The sequence below is a fragment of the Temnothorax nylanderi genome, unplaced genomic scaffold (genome assembly GCF_030848795.1).
Source record: "Temnothorax nylanderi isolate EJ_2023f unplaced genomic scaffold, tnyl_v1.0 TNYL_tig1377_pilon, whole genome shotgun sequence".
NCBI classification, from domain to species: Eukaryota; Metazoa; Arthropoda; class Insecta; order Hymenoptera; family Formicidae; genus Temnothorax; species Temnothorax nylanderi.
The window spans coordinates 1-18,853 of NW_027250439.1; the positions used below are offsets into that span (position 1 = coordinate 1).

Consider the following 18,853-nt stretch of genomic DNA (forward strand, 5'->3'; position numbering starts at 1 on the left):
ATCTTAGCATTGTTTAGCATTAAAACTTCTTATTTCCATGTAGAATCTCTACTTTAACTTGTAGTTTTCCGCGTATTTTTTTTTCGTAATTGGTTGTAGTTTTTTGGCGCAGCAGTTGTTGCATGAAAAATGTAATATTAACATGCAAAAAACTATTGTCTCAATGTGCAATGTGCAACACAAGAAAGATGAGAAAGTGAGAGACTTAAAGATTGCAGCATTTATAGCATCTCATACGAGTATTAGGGATATTGATCATCTCAGCAATATTTTAAAAAGTTTATATCCAGACTTTAAGAATTTTCAAATGCACAGAACGAAATGCAGTAACCTCATCATAAATGTAATCGCTCCAAATATGTTAACCAACTTAATAAATGATATTGGTGACATGCAATACTCTATGATGGTCGACGAATCTACAGATGTGTCAGTAGCTAAGTATTTATGTTTATGCATTAAGTATTTTAGTCGTACACGAAACCGAATAGTTACGGAATATTTAGGTATGATTCAAATTGAGCATGCGGATGCTAATTCTTTGTACAGCGCAGTTATTAAGTACAGTAAAGATATTGGATTAAATTTATCTAAAATGATTGGCTTGGGTACGGATGGTGGAAGCAATTTATGTGGTAAAAATCATTCATTATATACACTACTAAGATCAGAAAATCCAAATTTACAGTTAGTAAGATGTATTTGTCATGCAATGGATAATTCTGCATCTGCTGCTGCTACGGAATTTCCAGCTTCAGTAGAATTTCTTTGCAGAGAAGTGTATAACTGGTTTAATAATAGTAGTCTCAGAAGATCAGAATACAAATTAACTTGGGATACAATGAACGTAAGTGACAAAAGTAATAAAAATAATTCTCAGAAAAATTTTTATAAGTTTGTGAAACTATCCAGTACCAGATGGTTAGCTAGATACAATGTCGTAAGAGTAATTTTAGAACATTATTTGGAACTGAAAACTCATTTTAGTTTAGTTGTTGATTCTGAAAAATGCTATACCTCAAGACTCATATGTCAAATGTTACAGGATAATAGTAACTTTTTATACTTAACGATAATTAAGCCAATTTTATATGAGGTCAACGTTGTTAACTTATCCTTTCAACGAGAAAATGTAGATCTTGGATTAGCATACGACGACTTGAAAGATTTGATACTTTTATTAGCTGGAAAGATAATAAAACCGCTTTTCTTAAAAGATTTAAATTTGGTTATCGAATCTTTAGATAATGAATTAGCATTCTTACCAGTTAAAGATGCTGATTTTGGGATAGAATATTATACTGCATTGACGTCGATTAATATATCTCAAGAATCTAAACTAGAAGTTGAAACACGAGCTTATAAGTACATTAAGACCTTATGTGTGCAACTCTGCAGTAGACTACCAACAAATCTGGCCTTTTATAAAAATCTAAAATCAATATCTCCAACAGTGTGTCTAAATCAAATACGTTCGAAGTTCAAGGATTTGCCTTTTCTTAAGCAATTTGTTGCTCCTGATACCTTAGGTTTAATTGAAAATCAATACAATAAATTACTGAGCATTGATTGGACTAAAATTCTCGAAGAGAAGGTACTTGCAAATAGTTATGCATTCTGGCCTGCTTTGTACATTTTTAAAAATGCAGGTGAAAAATTTATTTTTCGTGAATTAGCATTGTTTATGCTAAAATTGTTATCGTTTCCTTCGAGCAACGCAGTTGTCGAGAGAGTGTTTTCAATAATGAATATTGTCAAAACAAAAATCAGAAACAGAATGTTGTTAGTCATGCTAGATGCGATTTTACGAATTAGATTACACTTCTATGCAAATAATACTTGTTGTGATGATTTCCAACCAACTGATGGTATGCTCAAAGATTTTAATTACAAAGTTGTGTATAATTTAAATGATGTTGACGTTGAAAAAGATGTAAATGAAACTGAAATTGCAATTGGTAAAGTACTCGAAGATTTTGAAAACGTATGTAGCTTATAAGTAAAAATTACAATATTAATGTAGCAATTAAGGTTTTGTGAAAAAAGTCCTTTATAATAAATATTCTTCTAATTAAAATAATGTGTTTTATACTTAAGAATATAATATCCTTTATCAATAAATATCTTTCTAATTAAAATAATGCGTTTTCTTAAGAAATTATTTTATTTTAATCAATTTTAAACCAATTAATAAATCATTATTTGAATTGTAATGTAATATTTATTTCAAATTCTGAGTAAATGTGCACTCTTATGTTGGCTATAAAACTGGCGATTTTACACCATCAAGTTGGCGATTTTTGGCTACGGCACGCCTGCAGATGGCGACACACTACAATTTTATACTGGGCACCCTGTCGCAGCGCAGTGCAGTACAGTGCAGACAGTGCGTTTAGCGCGCTGTCAGTCAGTTCATCAGTTAACCTATCTCGTCGAGAGACACGGTAGTACGCGCGGAGCGAGACCGACCGTGACTCTTTACGCGACGCGACGATTAATTCAAGGTAATTGTTTTATTATGTAATTATCTCCTATTCTATATATTACTGTTACTTATTTTACTGTTTACTACGTTACGCGAGTGTTTACATACAGGTTAACCTATACTATATTATTATATATTGACGGCAGGGAACTGATACTGAGATCAATCAATCAAGGAGTTGACGGCAGGGAGCAGGGAGCTGATACTGAGATCAAGGAGCCTGTTCACACGAGGCGCGATTGCGGCCGCACGTTAACGTTTGCACGAGCCGCACGCTGTCGCGAGGTAAGGTGCGACAACGCGCGCATACGCGCGTACGCGAAACGGTAGTAACACCGTAATCGTGCCGGCGATATACTGAATTTGAATTGCTTCGTGCTTATCTGGAGATTTCGTATCCCTACATCGTGTTACCACCGCTGCCGGAAAAGAAGGTTCTCTACGCTTGGCAGAAAGTGACGACTGACACGTTCGATCCCGACTTCGTTGATCGCAGAAGAGCTGGACTCGAGGTACGTTTCCGATTTGCAATTATAACAGTATCGTGCGATGAATGTTGTACTAACCTCAAAGTCGGAGCATCCTTGCTCACCGCTACGGGATCGACGTAAAGTTTTAGCGGATTTTAATCTTCCGAATTAGCGTCGGAACAATATTAGTCTTCCATTATCTATTGCCTCACAACTTTTCGATTTTAATATTCTGTAGCTGTATAGTTATTTGTACACAATCGTGATATTAATATACATCAGATTGTTCATGTTTTTGTGCTGTTACAGTTCTATGATTTAGAGGAACTGTTTCGTAACGGTGGCCCCGTGCCAGATACAAATTACATATTCCTGGGAGATTTTGTCGATCGGGGCTAGCTTAGAAACGTTTACTCGTCTGCTCACACTTAAAGCTAAATGGTCCGACAGGATAACGTTACTACGCGGTAATCACGAAACTAGACAAATCACGCACGTTTATTTGGATTTTACGGTAAGTGCGCAACGATACTTTCTTTTCTGGGCTTTTTTTATTTGTGTATAATAAAGCTTTGATTTCATTGGTCTCTTCATTTTCTGTTCTAGATGAATGCCAAAACAAGTACGGCAATGCTAATGCGTGGAAGTACTGTTGTAGGGTATAACTCCACTTTTGATTACGCTCGAATAAAATTCTGTTTTAGTTAATTGATGAACAGGTTCTTTGTGTACACGGTGGATTGTCTCCAGCTATTAGAACACTAGATCAAATTAGAACGATTGAAAGAAATCAAGAGATTCCACACAAAGGTATTAATTGTATAAAGTGATATGTCATTGCAAAAGTTACATAATAATTAAAAGTTACATGACTGGATATTTACTGTTATTGTACAATAATAATACAATAATAATAAAATATCGTTGCTTAATTGCCATATTACAGGTGCTTTCTGTGATTTGGTCTGGTCCGATCCAGAAGATGTAGAAACATGGACAGTAAGTCCGCGTGGTGCAGGCTGGCTGTTTGGCAGCAAAGTGACTTACATGTTCATGGAAGTGAATGATCTTAAACTCATCTGTAGGGCGCACCAATTAGTTCAGGTAGGTATGTCTTTGCTCAAATATTTCTGTCGCAGATTTTTTTAAATATCTCGGAAGTATGTATTGATGACGCATATTTTTATCATGCAGGTTATAGGTACATGTTTAATGACAAACTCGTCACAGTGTGGTCGGTCCCAAATTATTGTTATCGATGTGGTAACATAGCTAGTATCATGCAGTTCACGACAGTGGATCAGAGATCACCAGTGCTGTTCCAGGCAGTGCCTGATTCCGAGAGAGTAATCCCACCTCTAATGCCCACTCCGTACTTTTTGTGATCTATCTTAAGTGGCTCATCTGTACGAATGCGGAAGAGAAATGTCTGTGTCTAGACTCTACGGAATCACATGATTTGATTGGCCGGATCCAGGCTGGTACCATGACGGACCCACACATTCATGAGAATATATCATTGATTATATACATATTACTTTAGAAAATTTTGATTCCCTTAAAAGAAATTATTTGATGCGTTCTACGATCAAAGTACGATACTTAGAGAGGACTGAATTGTCGTGTGATTGATCTTATTCAGGGAATGTTCTTCAGATTTTTTAAGAACTTTATCAGGTTTTACATGTTGTAAAGTTAATTACATGTTGTAAAGCTAACTTTTATATATCTACATAGTATCTGCCATTGCATCAGCCTGATTTTTGTAGCTCGAGAAAAAAAAAGAAAACGATATTTTGCATCAGAGCAAATGTGAACATCCTGTGGTATAGACGCTTTTGCTGTCTACTATGTACATTCTGTAGAGCATTCATATCTCAGAGCAGCATTCTGGACTTTAATGTTCAAAAGACTAAGAGCTTTTAAATAATTTATGAGCGCGAATAACGCAAATAGTCCAGTGCTGTGTGTGAATATAAAAAGAAAAGAAAAGAAAAGAAATATCACGTTTAAACATTCCGGCAAAAAGTACACTCTCTGAGTACAGTAAATGCTTCTCTGACATTACAATCGTTGTGCGTAGAATTCAGATTTATTAAAGCGTGAGCATATATAGTACTGTTAAGGTCTTCCTGAACATATAAATGATCTGTTGCTGGTTTAGGTACTGTGTGTGCTGCGTACCGTTCTTTTTTCTTCTAAATGCGCAATCGGTGTTCTTAGCAAGAATCGTAAATTCGGCTCTTTTTCGCCGAAGTACAAATAGCGTGTAGCAGTAGCCAAAGTTTTCCTGCTTAGGTAAGGAAATCCGATAGCGGGATCGTTATAGCATCTGTAGAGAGTTGTCTTATTATTTTATGCACATGGCATTTTTTTACGCTTAATTTTAAGAAATTCCGAGCTCAAATATTGTCTTTAAACTACCTTGACACACATTAATGTTCTTTTCAAGAAAGATATCCACCGTTCGTTCGTCACACACACTTCTCTCTTCTATATATATATATATATATATACATATATGCCAAATCGCTGACGTATTGAATAATCGTAATTAGCTAATTGTCATAAGTTCATTAATGTAGGGAGCAACTTGAAAAGAAAAAAAACCGAGACCCTTAGCAATGTGCCTCTAAATTAATAAGCGTTTGTGTAATATAATGATACGATATTGATATGACATAATTAATGGAAATGCACCGGCCATTGCGTATCATAAGCCTGAATTCTGACCATCGATTTTTGCTAGCTCACGATAATTCCTAAGCGATCACAGACCCGACAAATATGGCATTGACATTGTGGCACAGGCTGTCAAGTTGAGACTACTCTATTTTGAATTTTGTGATATAGACCGAAGGAGGCGTGTGCAATGGTCATGTCGATGTTTATAACGACTCTCCTTGTCGCACCATTCGAAGAGGTGTTTTGCGAAGACCCGTTATTCCAAGAAATGTAATAAACTTTTGAACAGTGCCTTCAGAACTATAACACGACGGTCTACTAGAAGTATAAATGCTTTCTTATTCTATTTCATAAGCCTTCCGCTATTGTTTTGGAACGAGCCTTTGCTTTTTCGCGAAACTTTTCTACGATATTTACGTTTTACGATTTTACTACCTTTTAGGTCTACTCTTACAATTTTACATCACGCGCGCGCGGTATATTCTCTATTTGTACTACATATTATAACGTACAATTACAATTGCGCGATACTTTACGCGAGTAATGTATTACATAAGGTAGAGAGGAGCGCATCTAGAACGAATTGGGACACGGAGCTTGCGTTACAAACTCGACTCGCTACATTTGCAGCCTCCGAGTCGTGAAACGGTTTTGCAACGACGGGAACGCCCTACGTGCGGTACGGACCCTGGTGGAAATCTTCTCATGGGTAGGCAAAAAGGGTAGGCAAAATTATAATTCTTTATATTTTAATTAGTAACTTCACTATCAATTTATTTTGTAATTACGCATTATAAAGATATTAATTACAAAACAGACACATTAAAATAAACTACAGCGATAAACAATATTACACATTGATCTTTCATTACCCTGGTGGAAATCTTCTCATAAGTAGGCAAAAAAGGGAAGATACTCATGGGGAGAATTGGGACTTTTTTGCCTACCCATGAGAAGATTTCCACCAGGGGATATCATTAGAAATCCTTAAAAAAAAAGAAAAGAAGTATTAGCCTCTGTATCTATTGGGGTGTTCGCGGCGTTTCGTTTACCGGAATGCCTCTGTCTGTGATCGCTTTAATCTTATCGAAGTGTCCAAGCGCTTGCGGCGACTCGATATTAATAATCGGTAAGCTCGCGAGAGAGAGAACAAATAAAGACAATTTGCAAGATAAAAATAAAATAACGAAGACTAATTTAGCTTAATGTGCTCCGTGCGGGAGCTTGAACACTGCGCATAATCCTTAAAGATCTCACAGGTAGACACCATTTTAAAACGATCATCATGTACCTTGAAAGTATAGACTTTGTTATGTTAATGTAATGAAGAACGTCTGTAATAAAAATGCGCAAAAAATCGCACTTGATCGCATTGTCAATAATAGAGAAGAACACGATCGCATAGTGCAGACCAAACGCTTTGGACCAAACGCTATGGTACATGAGCATATTTACAGTTCGAAGACCAAGAGGCAGAGCCGCGGGGATACGACGACAAGAAGAAAGATGTCGTCAGCTAACTACCATTGGGGTAGACGAGGCAGAAGACCGAGACAGTAACATAATTATTTTTAAGCCGTATTTTTAAGCAGTAATATAACCCGTCAGTATTATATATTCGTACCTCTGACCATACACATATGAACACACACATACAAAGTGAATATGTGAATATGCTACGTTTCTTATACATACATGAAAACATAATTGCTAAATAAACATTTAATAAAACTATTATATTGTTATTTACTTCATACTTACCAAATCAAGTTTTATTTAATATGTATAATCTATTGTAACTGTAAATAAATTTATTATTTACTGTATAATTAAATGCTGGTACATTCAAGAAATTTGTAATTCTGACCTGGATTTATATCCTGTCTAAACTACACATGTATGTTTAAATTGATGTTTTACCTAGTTATTGCACCAATAATGTTTAAATAAATCGTAGCTTTAGTTTTTAACGCAGGAAAAGAAAATTTAACGTTTAAGCGCTAACCAATGTTGATGCATTTTTCTGAAGAAATACATATTGATTTTGTTGCATATTCGAAATCTAAAATCCGAGCATGCTAGAAGCACTTTCATTATCTTCAATGTGTCAGGTATTTTAAAAGAACACTAAATTTATCTTTAAAAATAGGCAAAATTCAAGCAGCTGTAACTTTGTTAAAAACGAATAAAATTTAAATTTAAAAAAAGGATTTTAAAGCTTGAAATATCTACTTTTGAAGGTTTTTATCGTGGATTGAATAAGAAATGAGCATTTTGACTTTGATTGCTCATAACTTCCTTAAAAATCATCGTATTGCAATTCAAAAAACAGATTCTTAAAGCTGAAACTTTGCTTTATTGAACGGTATAATTGCCAAATTTTTTAAAATAACAAATAGACATGATACAAATGGATGAAACCAATGTAAATTATTTTTAAATGCAGAGTACTTAAAAGTACAAAAAAACATAAAGAATAAATTTGTTTTATTTGTATCATGTCTACATGTTATTTAAAAAAATCTATTTTCTTAGAAATAATAGTCTGTAACACCTTTAGCTTTACAATCTGTACATACTGTTTGTAAGATATATTCTTTATAAGACTAGTTAGAAGAGGATGCGTAACACTACAAAATGCATGATATCAGTACAAAATTACCTTTTTCAAAAAAGGTAAAAAAAGGGCGCCAAGTACACGCGTGGTTGTTACCTCGGAAAAAAACCAAGTGGTAGTATCATTAATTTTATCTCACAAAATTGTCTCACAAAAATTGTCTCACAAAATTGTCTGACAAAAATTGTCTCACAAAATTATTAAATTACAAAATTGTTACTTTATTCAATCCAAGTGATATCTATCTCGAAAAAACCTAAATAACAAGTGGTATCTATTTAAAAAAAAATATGTGAAATCTTTTAATACTGCGCCAATTACAAAGAGAGAATATATATATATATATATATATATATATTACAGGTATATTACAGGTATATATATATATATATATATATATATACCTTATAACAAAATTATTATTATATCACGAAATTGCGTTACCAAACTCAATCCAAGTGATATATATATTTCAAAAAAATATATGAAATCTTTAAATTACGCCAACTACAAAGAGAATATATATATTGCTTTGAAAAATAATTGTAGTGCAACTACTCTTAAAAAATAAAACAAAATTGTGTTACCTAACTCAACCCAAGTGGTATGTATCTTTGTATTCCTGAGGATCTTTCTATCAACCCAAGTGGTAGTAGTTTTAATTCTCCTTGATAAAATTATAATATTACAAAGAATCATTTAATCATTTTAATCACAAAGAATTAAAGAGGTAACATTATAAAATAAAAATATTTAATTAAAATAAAATAAAATAATTTTTCTTGTAAAAAACTTGGCGCTGCTTTTTTAAAGTCTATCCAGACAAATTTGCATCGCGTATAAACATAAGCGTAAGAAATTGATTGGTTCAGATATATGTGCAAAAGGAAATAGACCAATCTATCTCTTTATGCATATGCTTATGCACCTATGCAAGTTTGTCTGGTTTAACCTTAAAAAAGCAGCGCCAAGTTTTTTACAAGAAAAATTTTTTTATTTTATTTTAATTAAATATTTTTATTTTATAATGTTACCTCTTTAATTCTTTGTGATTAAAATGATTAAATGATTCTTTGTAATATTATAATTTTATCAAGGAGAATTAAAACTACTACCACTTGGGTTGATAGAAAGATCCTCAGGAATACAAAGATACATACCACTTGGGTTGAGTTAGGTAACACAATTTTGTTTTATTTTTTAAGAGTAGTTGCACTACAATTATTTTTCAAAGCAATATATATATTCTCTTTGTAGTTGGCGTAATTTAAAGATTTCATATATTTTTTTGAAATATATATATCACTTGGATTGAGTTTGGTAACGCAATTTCGTGATATAATAATAATTTTGTTATAAGGTATATATATATATATATATATATATACCTGTAATATACCTGTAATATATATATATATATATATATATATATATATTCTCTCTTTGTAATTGGCGCAGTATTAAAAGATTTCACATATTTTTTTTTAAATAGATACCACTTGTTATTTAGGTTTTTTCGAGATAGATATCACTTGGATTGAATAAAGTAACAATTTTGTAATTTAATAATTTTGTGAGACAATTTTTGTCAGACAATTTTGTGAGACAATTTTTGTGAGACAATTTTGTGAGATAAAATTAATGATACTACCACTTGGTTTTTTTCCGAGGTAACAACCACGCGTGTACTTGGCGCCCTTTTTTTACCTTTTTTGATTTCTTTAACCCGCGAACAAGAGCCTAATTGTTTTTTTTTTTTTTTTATATAAATTATCACTTAGAGTGATTTTTACACCTCAATTAAAAGTTATTGTTATTAATTACATATTGCATATTTTTGATTGTTCTACAATTTATTAGTATTTGAGGACAATATGTGTATTATAGATTTATTCAATATTTTCTGAAAAAAGCAAGGAAACCAAAAAAATAATTAAAAGACAAAAAAAGCAATTATGACAGTATTTCTAAAAAAATTAAGATATCAATTAATAAAACGTTTTTATATTGCAGATTTTTTATGGGATTGCATATTTAAAGATTCGTAAAAAAATGGTTTTTAGAAAAAAGAAAATATAATATTTATTTTATAGCAATTTAAAATGAGGCTAATCATTATCATATAAAGTCGTTTATATTGTGTTTGCTCGTCCAGAATAATTAAAAATGATTTATTTTAAATTTATTTTCACAATTGATATTTGTTTCTTATATCTATTATATAAATATAAGTTAAATAATTTTTTAATAAAAATAAATATTTATTAAAACTTGATTTTTTCTAAATTCTTTTTTATGTATTAATTGGGTTAAAATATAAGAAATATATACAAAAATATTATAGATATTTGTTATTAATAAAACATGTTTTTGTTACGCCCAGGCCGACGTTGAGTTCGTGACTCCTCGGATGACTCTCTCGCACTCACACACACTCGCGCACTCACGGAAATAACGACACGTAATTAGACGATCGAATCTCTTTATTTTAACGGAATACCAGAGAACACGTCAGAACAGTTTAAATGCCGAGATAATTCTGAAAAACTCCGTTGTTAAACAGCCTCTTGTTGTCAAAAGGATGCTTCGCAACTTGACGGAAAGACTGCTCGCTGCATGCTTCAGCTCGGAGTTCGAAAAGCATAGGTACCGGGCGGCACGCTCGCAACATTTTACATTAGATAAAAAACGGTGCTGAAATAAAGCCAAAATTTGCCTATTAGGGAAATATATGAAATTGATCTATCTTTATATTTTTGAGCTTACTGAATTCGAATATGGAGCTTAAAATAGTCTAAACTATAGGAAAATTTGTGAAAATGCAGTTTTCACAACACCTCCACGGAAAGTTCGACTTTCCAAGCCTGTAGAGAGGGGCGAAAGCAGTCAATTTCACGCCAAGGCGGCATAGCGGGCGGAAAGTGACCACTTTCCACCCGCTAAACAGGGAGGTTACTTTCCGCCCGCTATGCCGCCTTGGCGTGAAATTGACCACTCTCGCCTCTCTCTAGGCATGGAAGTCGAACTTTCCGTAAAGATATTGTGAAAAATATCGTGTGCACCTCGGGGCGAAAGCTTTTTCAGACTCGTGTGATTTGCCGCCCTCGCCTTCGGCTCGGGCGGCAAACTTCACACTTGTCTGAAAACGCTACTTTCACTTCTTGGTGCACAATATACTATTTTCTTACAGAAAAGGTTTGTTTTGCAGTTAATAATTTTTAATGAACAAATGACAATTGAACGAAAGAAGTTTTTTTATTGATGTTCTTGAGAGACAGAGAGAGAGAGAGAGAGAGAGAGAGAGAGAGAATGGGGAGGGGCTGCGATCGCTCATTTTCATCGAAATTCTACATTTTTATAGTTCTATATGCTCTACAAACTCACGCTGCGTTTTCTATTTTTTTCGATATTTACTTTAATATATTGCATATATACATTTTTCTTCTCTTACTGTGGAAATATAGTAAGGCGATAAAGTATATACGCATAAAAGTAAGCAATGTTTGGAACTGTCTTTCACCGATTTTGATGGACTTTGGATATATTGTAAAGTAGCAAAAAATAACTAACACATATTTTTTTTATTGGCTTCAAAGCATGTTTAGGAATTGAAATAACCTTTCGAAAAAAATTCCAATATATTTGATTATGAATGAATATCTCTGAAACTGTGAAGTATATGAAAAAACGTTGCAAACAACAAGGTTACGGTATTAAATAATCTCTGTAATTATGTATTTAGATTTTTAAAAATATTATATGTTTTAACATACTCCCCGGTAAAAAAATGTTCATATAAAAACATATAAATATATATAATTATATATAAAATATGTCCATATATATTTTTTTTCTCTTGTATAATCTGTGTTTGTATATAGGGGAGACCGGGGCTAAGCCGACAACGGGGCAAACTTGACACTAGGCTTTTTGCCAATTTAAATCTATCGTAGAAACTTGCCTTTCCTACTGTAAATGCGTCTTTATGTGCCAGTATTATCAACGAAATTTGGTAACATTCTGAGTTATAGTGTAATTTTTAACGCGACATAAGCGTTTTTGATAGTGAAAAGTAATTTTTCTGATCTCTCGAAAATGTCTACTCTTTCATCGAGCTTTACTCTTGCGAATCTACCGGTAAGTGATTTTGATGGGAAATTTGATGCTCTATATGAATCCGATAATCGTTTTTGCATATTTTCAAAATTGTCATGTTTTTGAAGTGACAAAAGTGAAAAACGACGTCCGGGGCAAAGTCAACACCACGCCGTTTCGTCGGCTCCCAGTAACAAACGATGCTTGTCATGCAGCCGTATGGCTCATGACAAATGTATGCGCACGTCCGATCGCGAGTTTACCTGCATTAATTGTTTTTCAGACATGAGTTTAGATGAAGATAATTGAAAGTTCAACAATTTTTGTTCTCATTATTTCAAATGATTGTTCTAGCTACTTTATTCCGAATTTTTCTACTTTTTAAATACACAATAAACAATGTATTTTCATTTTCAGACAGTAAAAAATAAGTTCCAGATCAAATTGTGTCGATCAGACAAAGTGTTGAGTTTGCCCCGGCGGGGTGTCGAGTTTGCCCCGGCATTTTTCAATTCGAAAATTTGTCTTCGCGTCACTTTTCCTTTCCTGGCGGCAAAACAAAGCGACGTACAGCAAAACTTCCTGAATCAATTTTGTACCTGAAGAAACACTCTTTAAATATGTACCATTGAATTTGCCTAAAAATTTTAATTAAATATTAAAAATTGCCTTTGAAAAAATAGTGTCGGCTTAGCCCCGGTCTCCCCTACAGGAAAAATAATAAAAAAAGAACCTAAAAATAATTAAAAAGATTATCTTTGCATTGCATTTTTTATAAAAAGTGAAGTTTGAGGAAATGAGAAAAATTTGTCTATATATAATCTATACTATTATATAAAATCCTTACGGGTGGTGTGTGTTTGAACGTTATTAACTTAAAAACTATTGGACCGAATTTTTACCACAAGTATATAAAATAGGGGTAGAATTTTCCGGAAAGTGCTATAGAGTGTGTAGTTTTTCGTTATCTATTTTCTGGAAACCGATTTCTATAATTCTTACGGGTGGTGAAATTAAAAAAATCAGTTTCCAGAAAATAGATAACGAAAAACTATACACTCTATAGCACTCCCCGGAAAATTCTACCCCTATTTTATATACTTGTGGTAAAAATTCGGTCCAATAGAGTTTTTAAGTTAATAACGTTCAAACACACACCACCCGTAAGGATTTTATATAATAGTATAGATTATATATAGACAAATTTTTCTCATTTCCTCAAACTTCACTTTTTATAAAAAATGCAATGCAAAGATAATCTTTTTAATTATTTTTAGGTTCTTTTTTTATTATTCGGTATTTTATATGGTTTTAATACCCCTATTTTATATGGTTTTAATACAAATTCGGTCCAATAGAGTTTTTAAATTAAAAACGCACAAACATACACCACCCGAGAGAATTTTCCGGAAAGTGCTATAGAGTGTGTAGTTTTTCGTTACCGATTTTCTGGAAACTGATTTTTTTAATTTTTTTAATTCTTACGGGTGGTGTATGTTTGTGCGTTTTTAATTTAAAAACTCTATTGGACCGAATTTGTATTAAAACCATATAAAATAGGGGTAGAATTTTCCGGGGATGCTACAGAGTGTGTAGTTTTTCGTTACCGATTTTTTGGAAACCGATTTTTTTAATTTTTCTAATTTTTTGGGAAATAATTGACCAAATCTCAAAGAATTATAGATCAAACAGGGGTAGAATTTTCTGGGGAGTGCTATAAAGTGTATAATTTTTCGTTACCGATCTTTTTGGAAACCGGTACCGAAATTTTTTCAATTTTTCGGAATTAATTGACCGAATCTTAAAAAATTGTATATGAAGTAGGGATCAAGAGACACGGTAGTGTCTCGCGCCAAGTACACGCGGAGCGAGACCGACCGTGACTCTTTTACGCGACGCGACGGGTTGCGAGTACTCGAGATGTTGAGATCTCGATAAACGAGTGAACGGATCAAGTTCTAAGTAGGCTTGATCGACAGCTTGGGGTCGAAATAGGGGGGGGTTTCTCTTATAATATTCCGCTACGTGCCCTACGAGCGGAGATATTGCGACGCAAAGTCCAAATGTGAAAAATTTTATTTAAGATACTCCTCCTAACGCGGCGATATCTTGATCACGTGATCAGAGAAAATGTCCCTTTCACTTTTTCGCCACTGGCGGCGCTTTCGCGCAGTGCAGATATAGTGCGTTCATATACGTGTTTGTACTGCGCGCAGTGCAGATAGTTAGTGCGTTCAGCGTGCTGTCACGTCACAGTCAGTTCACTTAACCTATCGAGAGATACGGTAGTGTCGGAGCGAGACCGACCGTGTGACTCTTTATATATATTGACAGCAGAGAGCTGATACTGAGATCAAGGAGTCAAGGAGCCTGTTCACACGAGGCGTTTCTGCCGCGCGATTGCGGCCGTGCGTTAACGTTTGCACGAGCCGCACGCTGTCGCGAGGTAAGGTGCGACAACGCGCGTACGCGAAACGGTAGTAACACCGTAATCGTGCCGGCGATATACTGAATTTGAATTGCTTCGTGCTTATCTGGAGATTTCCCTACATCGTGTTACCACCGCTGCCGGAAAAGAAGGTTCTCTACGCTTGGCAGAAAGTGACGACTGACACGTTCGATCCCGACTTCGTTGATCGCAGAAGAGCTGGACTCGAGGTACGTTTCCGATTTGCAATTATAACAGTATCGTGCGATGAATGTTGTACTAACCTCAAAGTCGGAGCATCCTTGCTCACCGGGATCGACGTAAAGTTTTAGCGGATTTTAATCTTCCGAATTAGCGTCGCAACAATATTAGTCTTCCATTATCTATTGCCTCACAACTTTTCGATTTTAATATTCTGTAGCTGTATAGTTATTTGTACACAATCGTGATATTAATATACATCAGATTGTTCATGTTTTTGTGCTGTTACAGTTCTATGATTTAGAGGAACTGTTTCGTAACGGTGGCCCCGTGCCAGATACAAATTACATATTCCTAGGAGATTTTGTCGATCGGGGCTACTATAGCTTAGAAACGTTTACTCGTCTGCTCACATTTAAAGCTAAATGTCCGACAGGATAACGTTACTACGCGGTAATCACGAAACTAGACAAATCACGCACGTTTATTTGGATTTTACGGTAAGTGCGCAACGATACTTTCTTTTCTGGGCTTTTTTTACATTTGTGTATAATAAAGCTTTGATTTCATTGGTCTCTTCATTTTCTGTTCTAGATGAATGCCAAAACAAGTACGGCAATGCTAATGCGTGGAAGTACTGTTGTAGGGTATAACTCCACTTTTGATTACGCTCGAATAAAATTCTGTTTTAGTTAATTGATGAACAGGTTCTTTGTGTACACGGTGGATTGTCTCCAGCTATTAGAACACTAGATCAAATTAGAACGATTGAAAGAAATCAAGAGATTCCACACAAAGGTATTAATTGTATAAAGTGATATGTCATTGCAAAAGTTACATAATAATAAAAGTTACATGACTGGATATTTACTGTTATTGTACAATAATAATAAAATATCGTTGCTTAATTGCCATATTACAGGTGCTTTCTGTGATTTGGTCTGGTCCGATCCAGAAGATGTAGAAACATGGACAGTAAGTCCGCGTGGTGCAGGCTGGCTGTTTGGCAGCAAAGTGACTTACATGTTCATGGAAGTGAATGATCTTAAACTCATCTGTAGGGCGCACCAATTAGTTCAGGAAGGTATGTCTTTGCTCAAATATTTCTGTCGCAGATTTTTTTAAATATCTCGGAAGTATGTATTGATGACGCATATTTTTATCATGCAGGTTATAGGTACATGATTAATGACAAACTCGTCACAGTGTGGTCGGTCCCAAATTATTGTTATCGATGTGGTAACAGCTAGTATCATGCAGTTCACGACAGTGGATCAGAGATCACCAGTGCTGTTCCAGGCAGTGCCTGATTCCGAGAGAGTAATCCCACCTCTAATGCCCACTCCGTACTTTTTGTGATCTATCTTAGTGGCTCATCTGTACGGATGCGGAAGAGAAATGTCTGTGTCTAGACTCTACGGAATCACATGATTTGATTGGCCGGATCCAGGCTGGTACCATGACGGACCCACACATTCATGAGAATATATCACTGATTATATACATATTACTTTAGAAAATTTTGATTCCCTTAAAAGAAATTATTTGATGCGTTCTACGATCAAAGTACGATACTTAGAGAGGACTGAATTGTCGTGTGATTGATCTTATTCAGGGAATGTTCTTTAGATTTTTTAAGAACTTTATCAGGTTTTACATGTTGTAAAGTTAATTACATGTTGTAAAGCTAACTTTTATATATCTACATAGTATCTGCCATTGCATCAGCCTGATTTTTGTAGCTCGAGAAAAAAAAAGAAAACGATATTTGCATCAGAGCAAATGTGAACATTCTGTGGTATAGACGCTTTTGCTGTCTACTATGTACATTCTGTAGAGCATTCATATCTCAGAGCAGCATTCTGGACTTTAATGTTCAAAAGACTAAGAGCTTTTAAATAATTTATGAGCGCGAATAACGCAAATAGTCCAGTGCTGTGTGTGAATATAAAAAGAAAAGAAATATCACGTTTAAACATTCCGGCAAAAAGTACACTCTCTGAGTACAGTAAATGCTTCTCTGACATTACAATCGTTGTGCGTAGAATTCAGATTTATTAAAGCGTGAGCATATATAGTACTGTTAAGGTCTTCCTGAACATATAAATGATCTGTTGCTGGTTTAGGTACTGTGTGTGCTGCGTACCGTTCTTTTTTCTTCTAAATGCGCAATCGGTGTTCTTAGCAAGAATCGTAAATTCGGCTCTTTTTCGCCGAAGTACAAATAGCGTGTAGCAGTAGCCAAAGTTTTCCTGCTTAGGTAAGGAAATCCGATAGCGGGATCGTTATAGCATCTGTAGAGAGTTGTCTTATTATTTTTATGCACATGACATTTTTTTACGCTTAATTTTAAGAAATTCCGAGCTCAAATATTGTCTTTAACCTTTAGAGGCCGGGAAAAGGACTTGAAGAGTTTTTTTTTTTTTTTTACTATTTTTCCCTTATTCAACACACAAATTTTGCCCGAAAACATCAAATAGATTGTGTTTTTTGGGTGGTCGATATTTCGACCACCCCCGGCCTCTAAAGGTTAAACTACCTTGACAACATTAATGTTCTTTTCAAGAAAGATGATCCACCGTTCGTTCGTCACCACACCACTCTCTCTTTATATATAATATATATTATCATATATATCTATATATACCCAGATAGCAAAATGTTAGCAAATGCGCGCAGATTGGCAGCAAATTTGATCAAAATCCCACACCAAACCATAGCCATCTGTGTCCGCATTAGCTCGTGTTCTGTCGACAGAGCCTGTTGACAGGCAATGTAAGGATTGCCAACAGAAAACCGCGCAGAGCCTGCATACCTAACCTGGCAGCAGATTGGCAGCAAAAACCGAGCATAGCCTGCGCGCTCGACCTGAGAACAGATTGGCAGCAAAAACCGAGCAGACTTTGTCCATACCCATACGCACAAAATATTTGTAAATATTTTTTAGGAAGATTAAAATAATTCACAAAAATATTTTTTAATCTTTCTGTGTCCGCCAGATTATGTCAGAAAAATATTTTCGAAAATATTTTTAAAAGATTGCAATAATATATACAATAATATTTGTAAAATCTTTCTATCAGAAATATTGCTTCGAAAAATAAAATATGTTTAACCCATCAGCATAATTGTTTCACGTTTGAAAGATTTTTTAATATTTGAAAAATATACATTACACACAATATACTTTACATCTTACTTTGGAAAATATTATTTTTGCATATCTATATCATTGCAGCAATTTTGGTTGAGCCTTGCGTTGTATTGCTGACAAAGATATGTCTCGCGGATGTCATGATTTTGCTTCGCAGAAAGCCTGCTTATATTAGCCCTCAACTGAAATTTACTTACGAGTTAGTCTTACCATTATGCGCCGCTAGTGGCGTCGTTTGCAAACTATCACGGAAGATGCGCTACCATGCATCTTTCTTAATTAAGAATCTGTTCGGTTTTTGCTGCCACTCTGTTTTTCAGTCATGCGCGGGCTCTGCTCGATCTTTGTTGTCAATCTGCTGCCAAGTGCAGGCTCTGCGCGGTTTCCTGCTGCTAATCTGCTCACATTGCCTGTCCAGGCTCTGTCGCATTTCTGGCTACAGTTTGACAACATCGTCTGATAGAGCAGTTTCCGCGTGCATTTGTTGCCTTTCTGATACCAAAATTTATGCAGACTCTGCTTGGAATCTGCTGCTCAGGTTTGGCTATCTGGGTACATATATGCCATCGCTGTCGTATTGAATAATCGTAATTAACTAATGTCATAAGTTCATTAATGTAGGGAGCAACTTGAAAAGAAAAAAAAAACCGAGACCCTCAGCAATGTGCCTCTAAATTAATAGCGTTTTGTGTAATATAATGATACGATATTGATATGA

General features: G+C 34.6%; 1 protein-coding gene and 2 long non-coding RNA genes across 5 annotated transcripts; all 3 read left to right on the forward strand.

Annotated features, from left to right (window-relative positions):
* Positions 1-163: 163 nt before the first annotated feature.
* LOC139787274 (uncharacterized) lies at positions 164-1,999 on the forward strand. Its single transcript, XM_071726342.1, has one exon. The coding sequence runs from the start codon at positions 164-166 to the stop codon at positions 1,997-1,999; it is 1,836 nt and encodes a 611-aa protein (XP_071582443.1).
* A 347-nt stretch (positions 2,000-2,346) lies between these two features.
* LOC139787273 (uncharacterized) lies at positions 2,347-7,374 on the forward strand. 3 transcript variants are annotated; one of them, XR_011722579.1, is made up of 7 exons: positions 2,347-2,504; positions 2,632-2,770; positions 2,875-2,997; positions 3,265-3,469; positions 3,562-3,765; positions 3,902-4,059; positions 4,150-7,374. It is a non-coding gene; the product is annotated as an uncharacterized lncRNA (long non-coding RNA). The 3 variants fall into 3 exon arrangements; XR_011722580.1 differs by having other exon boundaries at positions 2,632-2,997; positions 3,902-4,063; XR_011722578.1 differs by having other exon boundaries at positions 2,632-2,997.
* Positions 7,375-14,530: 7,156 nt separating this feature from the next.
* Positions 14,531-17,106, forward strand: LOC139787275 (uncharacterized). The gene is made up of 5 exons (XR_011722581.1): positions 14,531-15,010; positions 15,273-15,481; positions 15,576-15,779; positions 15,904-16,065; positions 16,152-17,106. It is a non-coding gene; the product is annotated as an uncharacterized lncRNA (long non-coding RNA).
* The last annotated feature ends 1,747 nt before the right edge of the window (positions 17,107-18,853 follow it).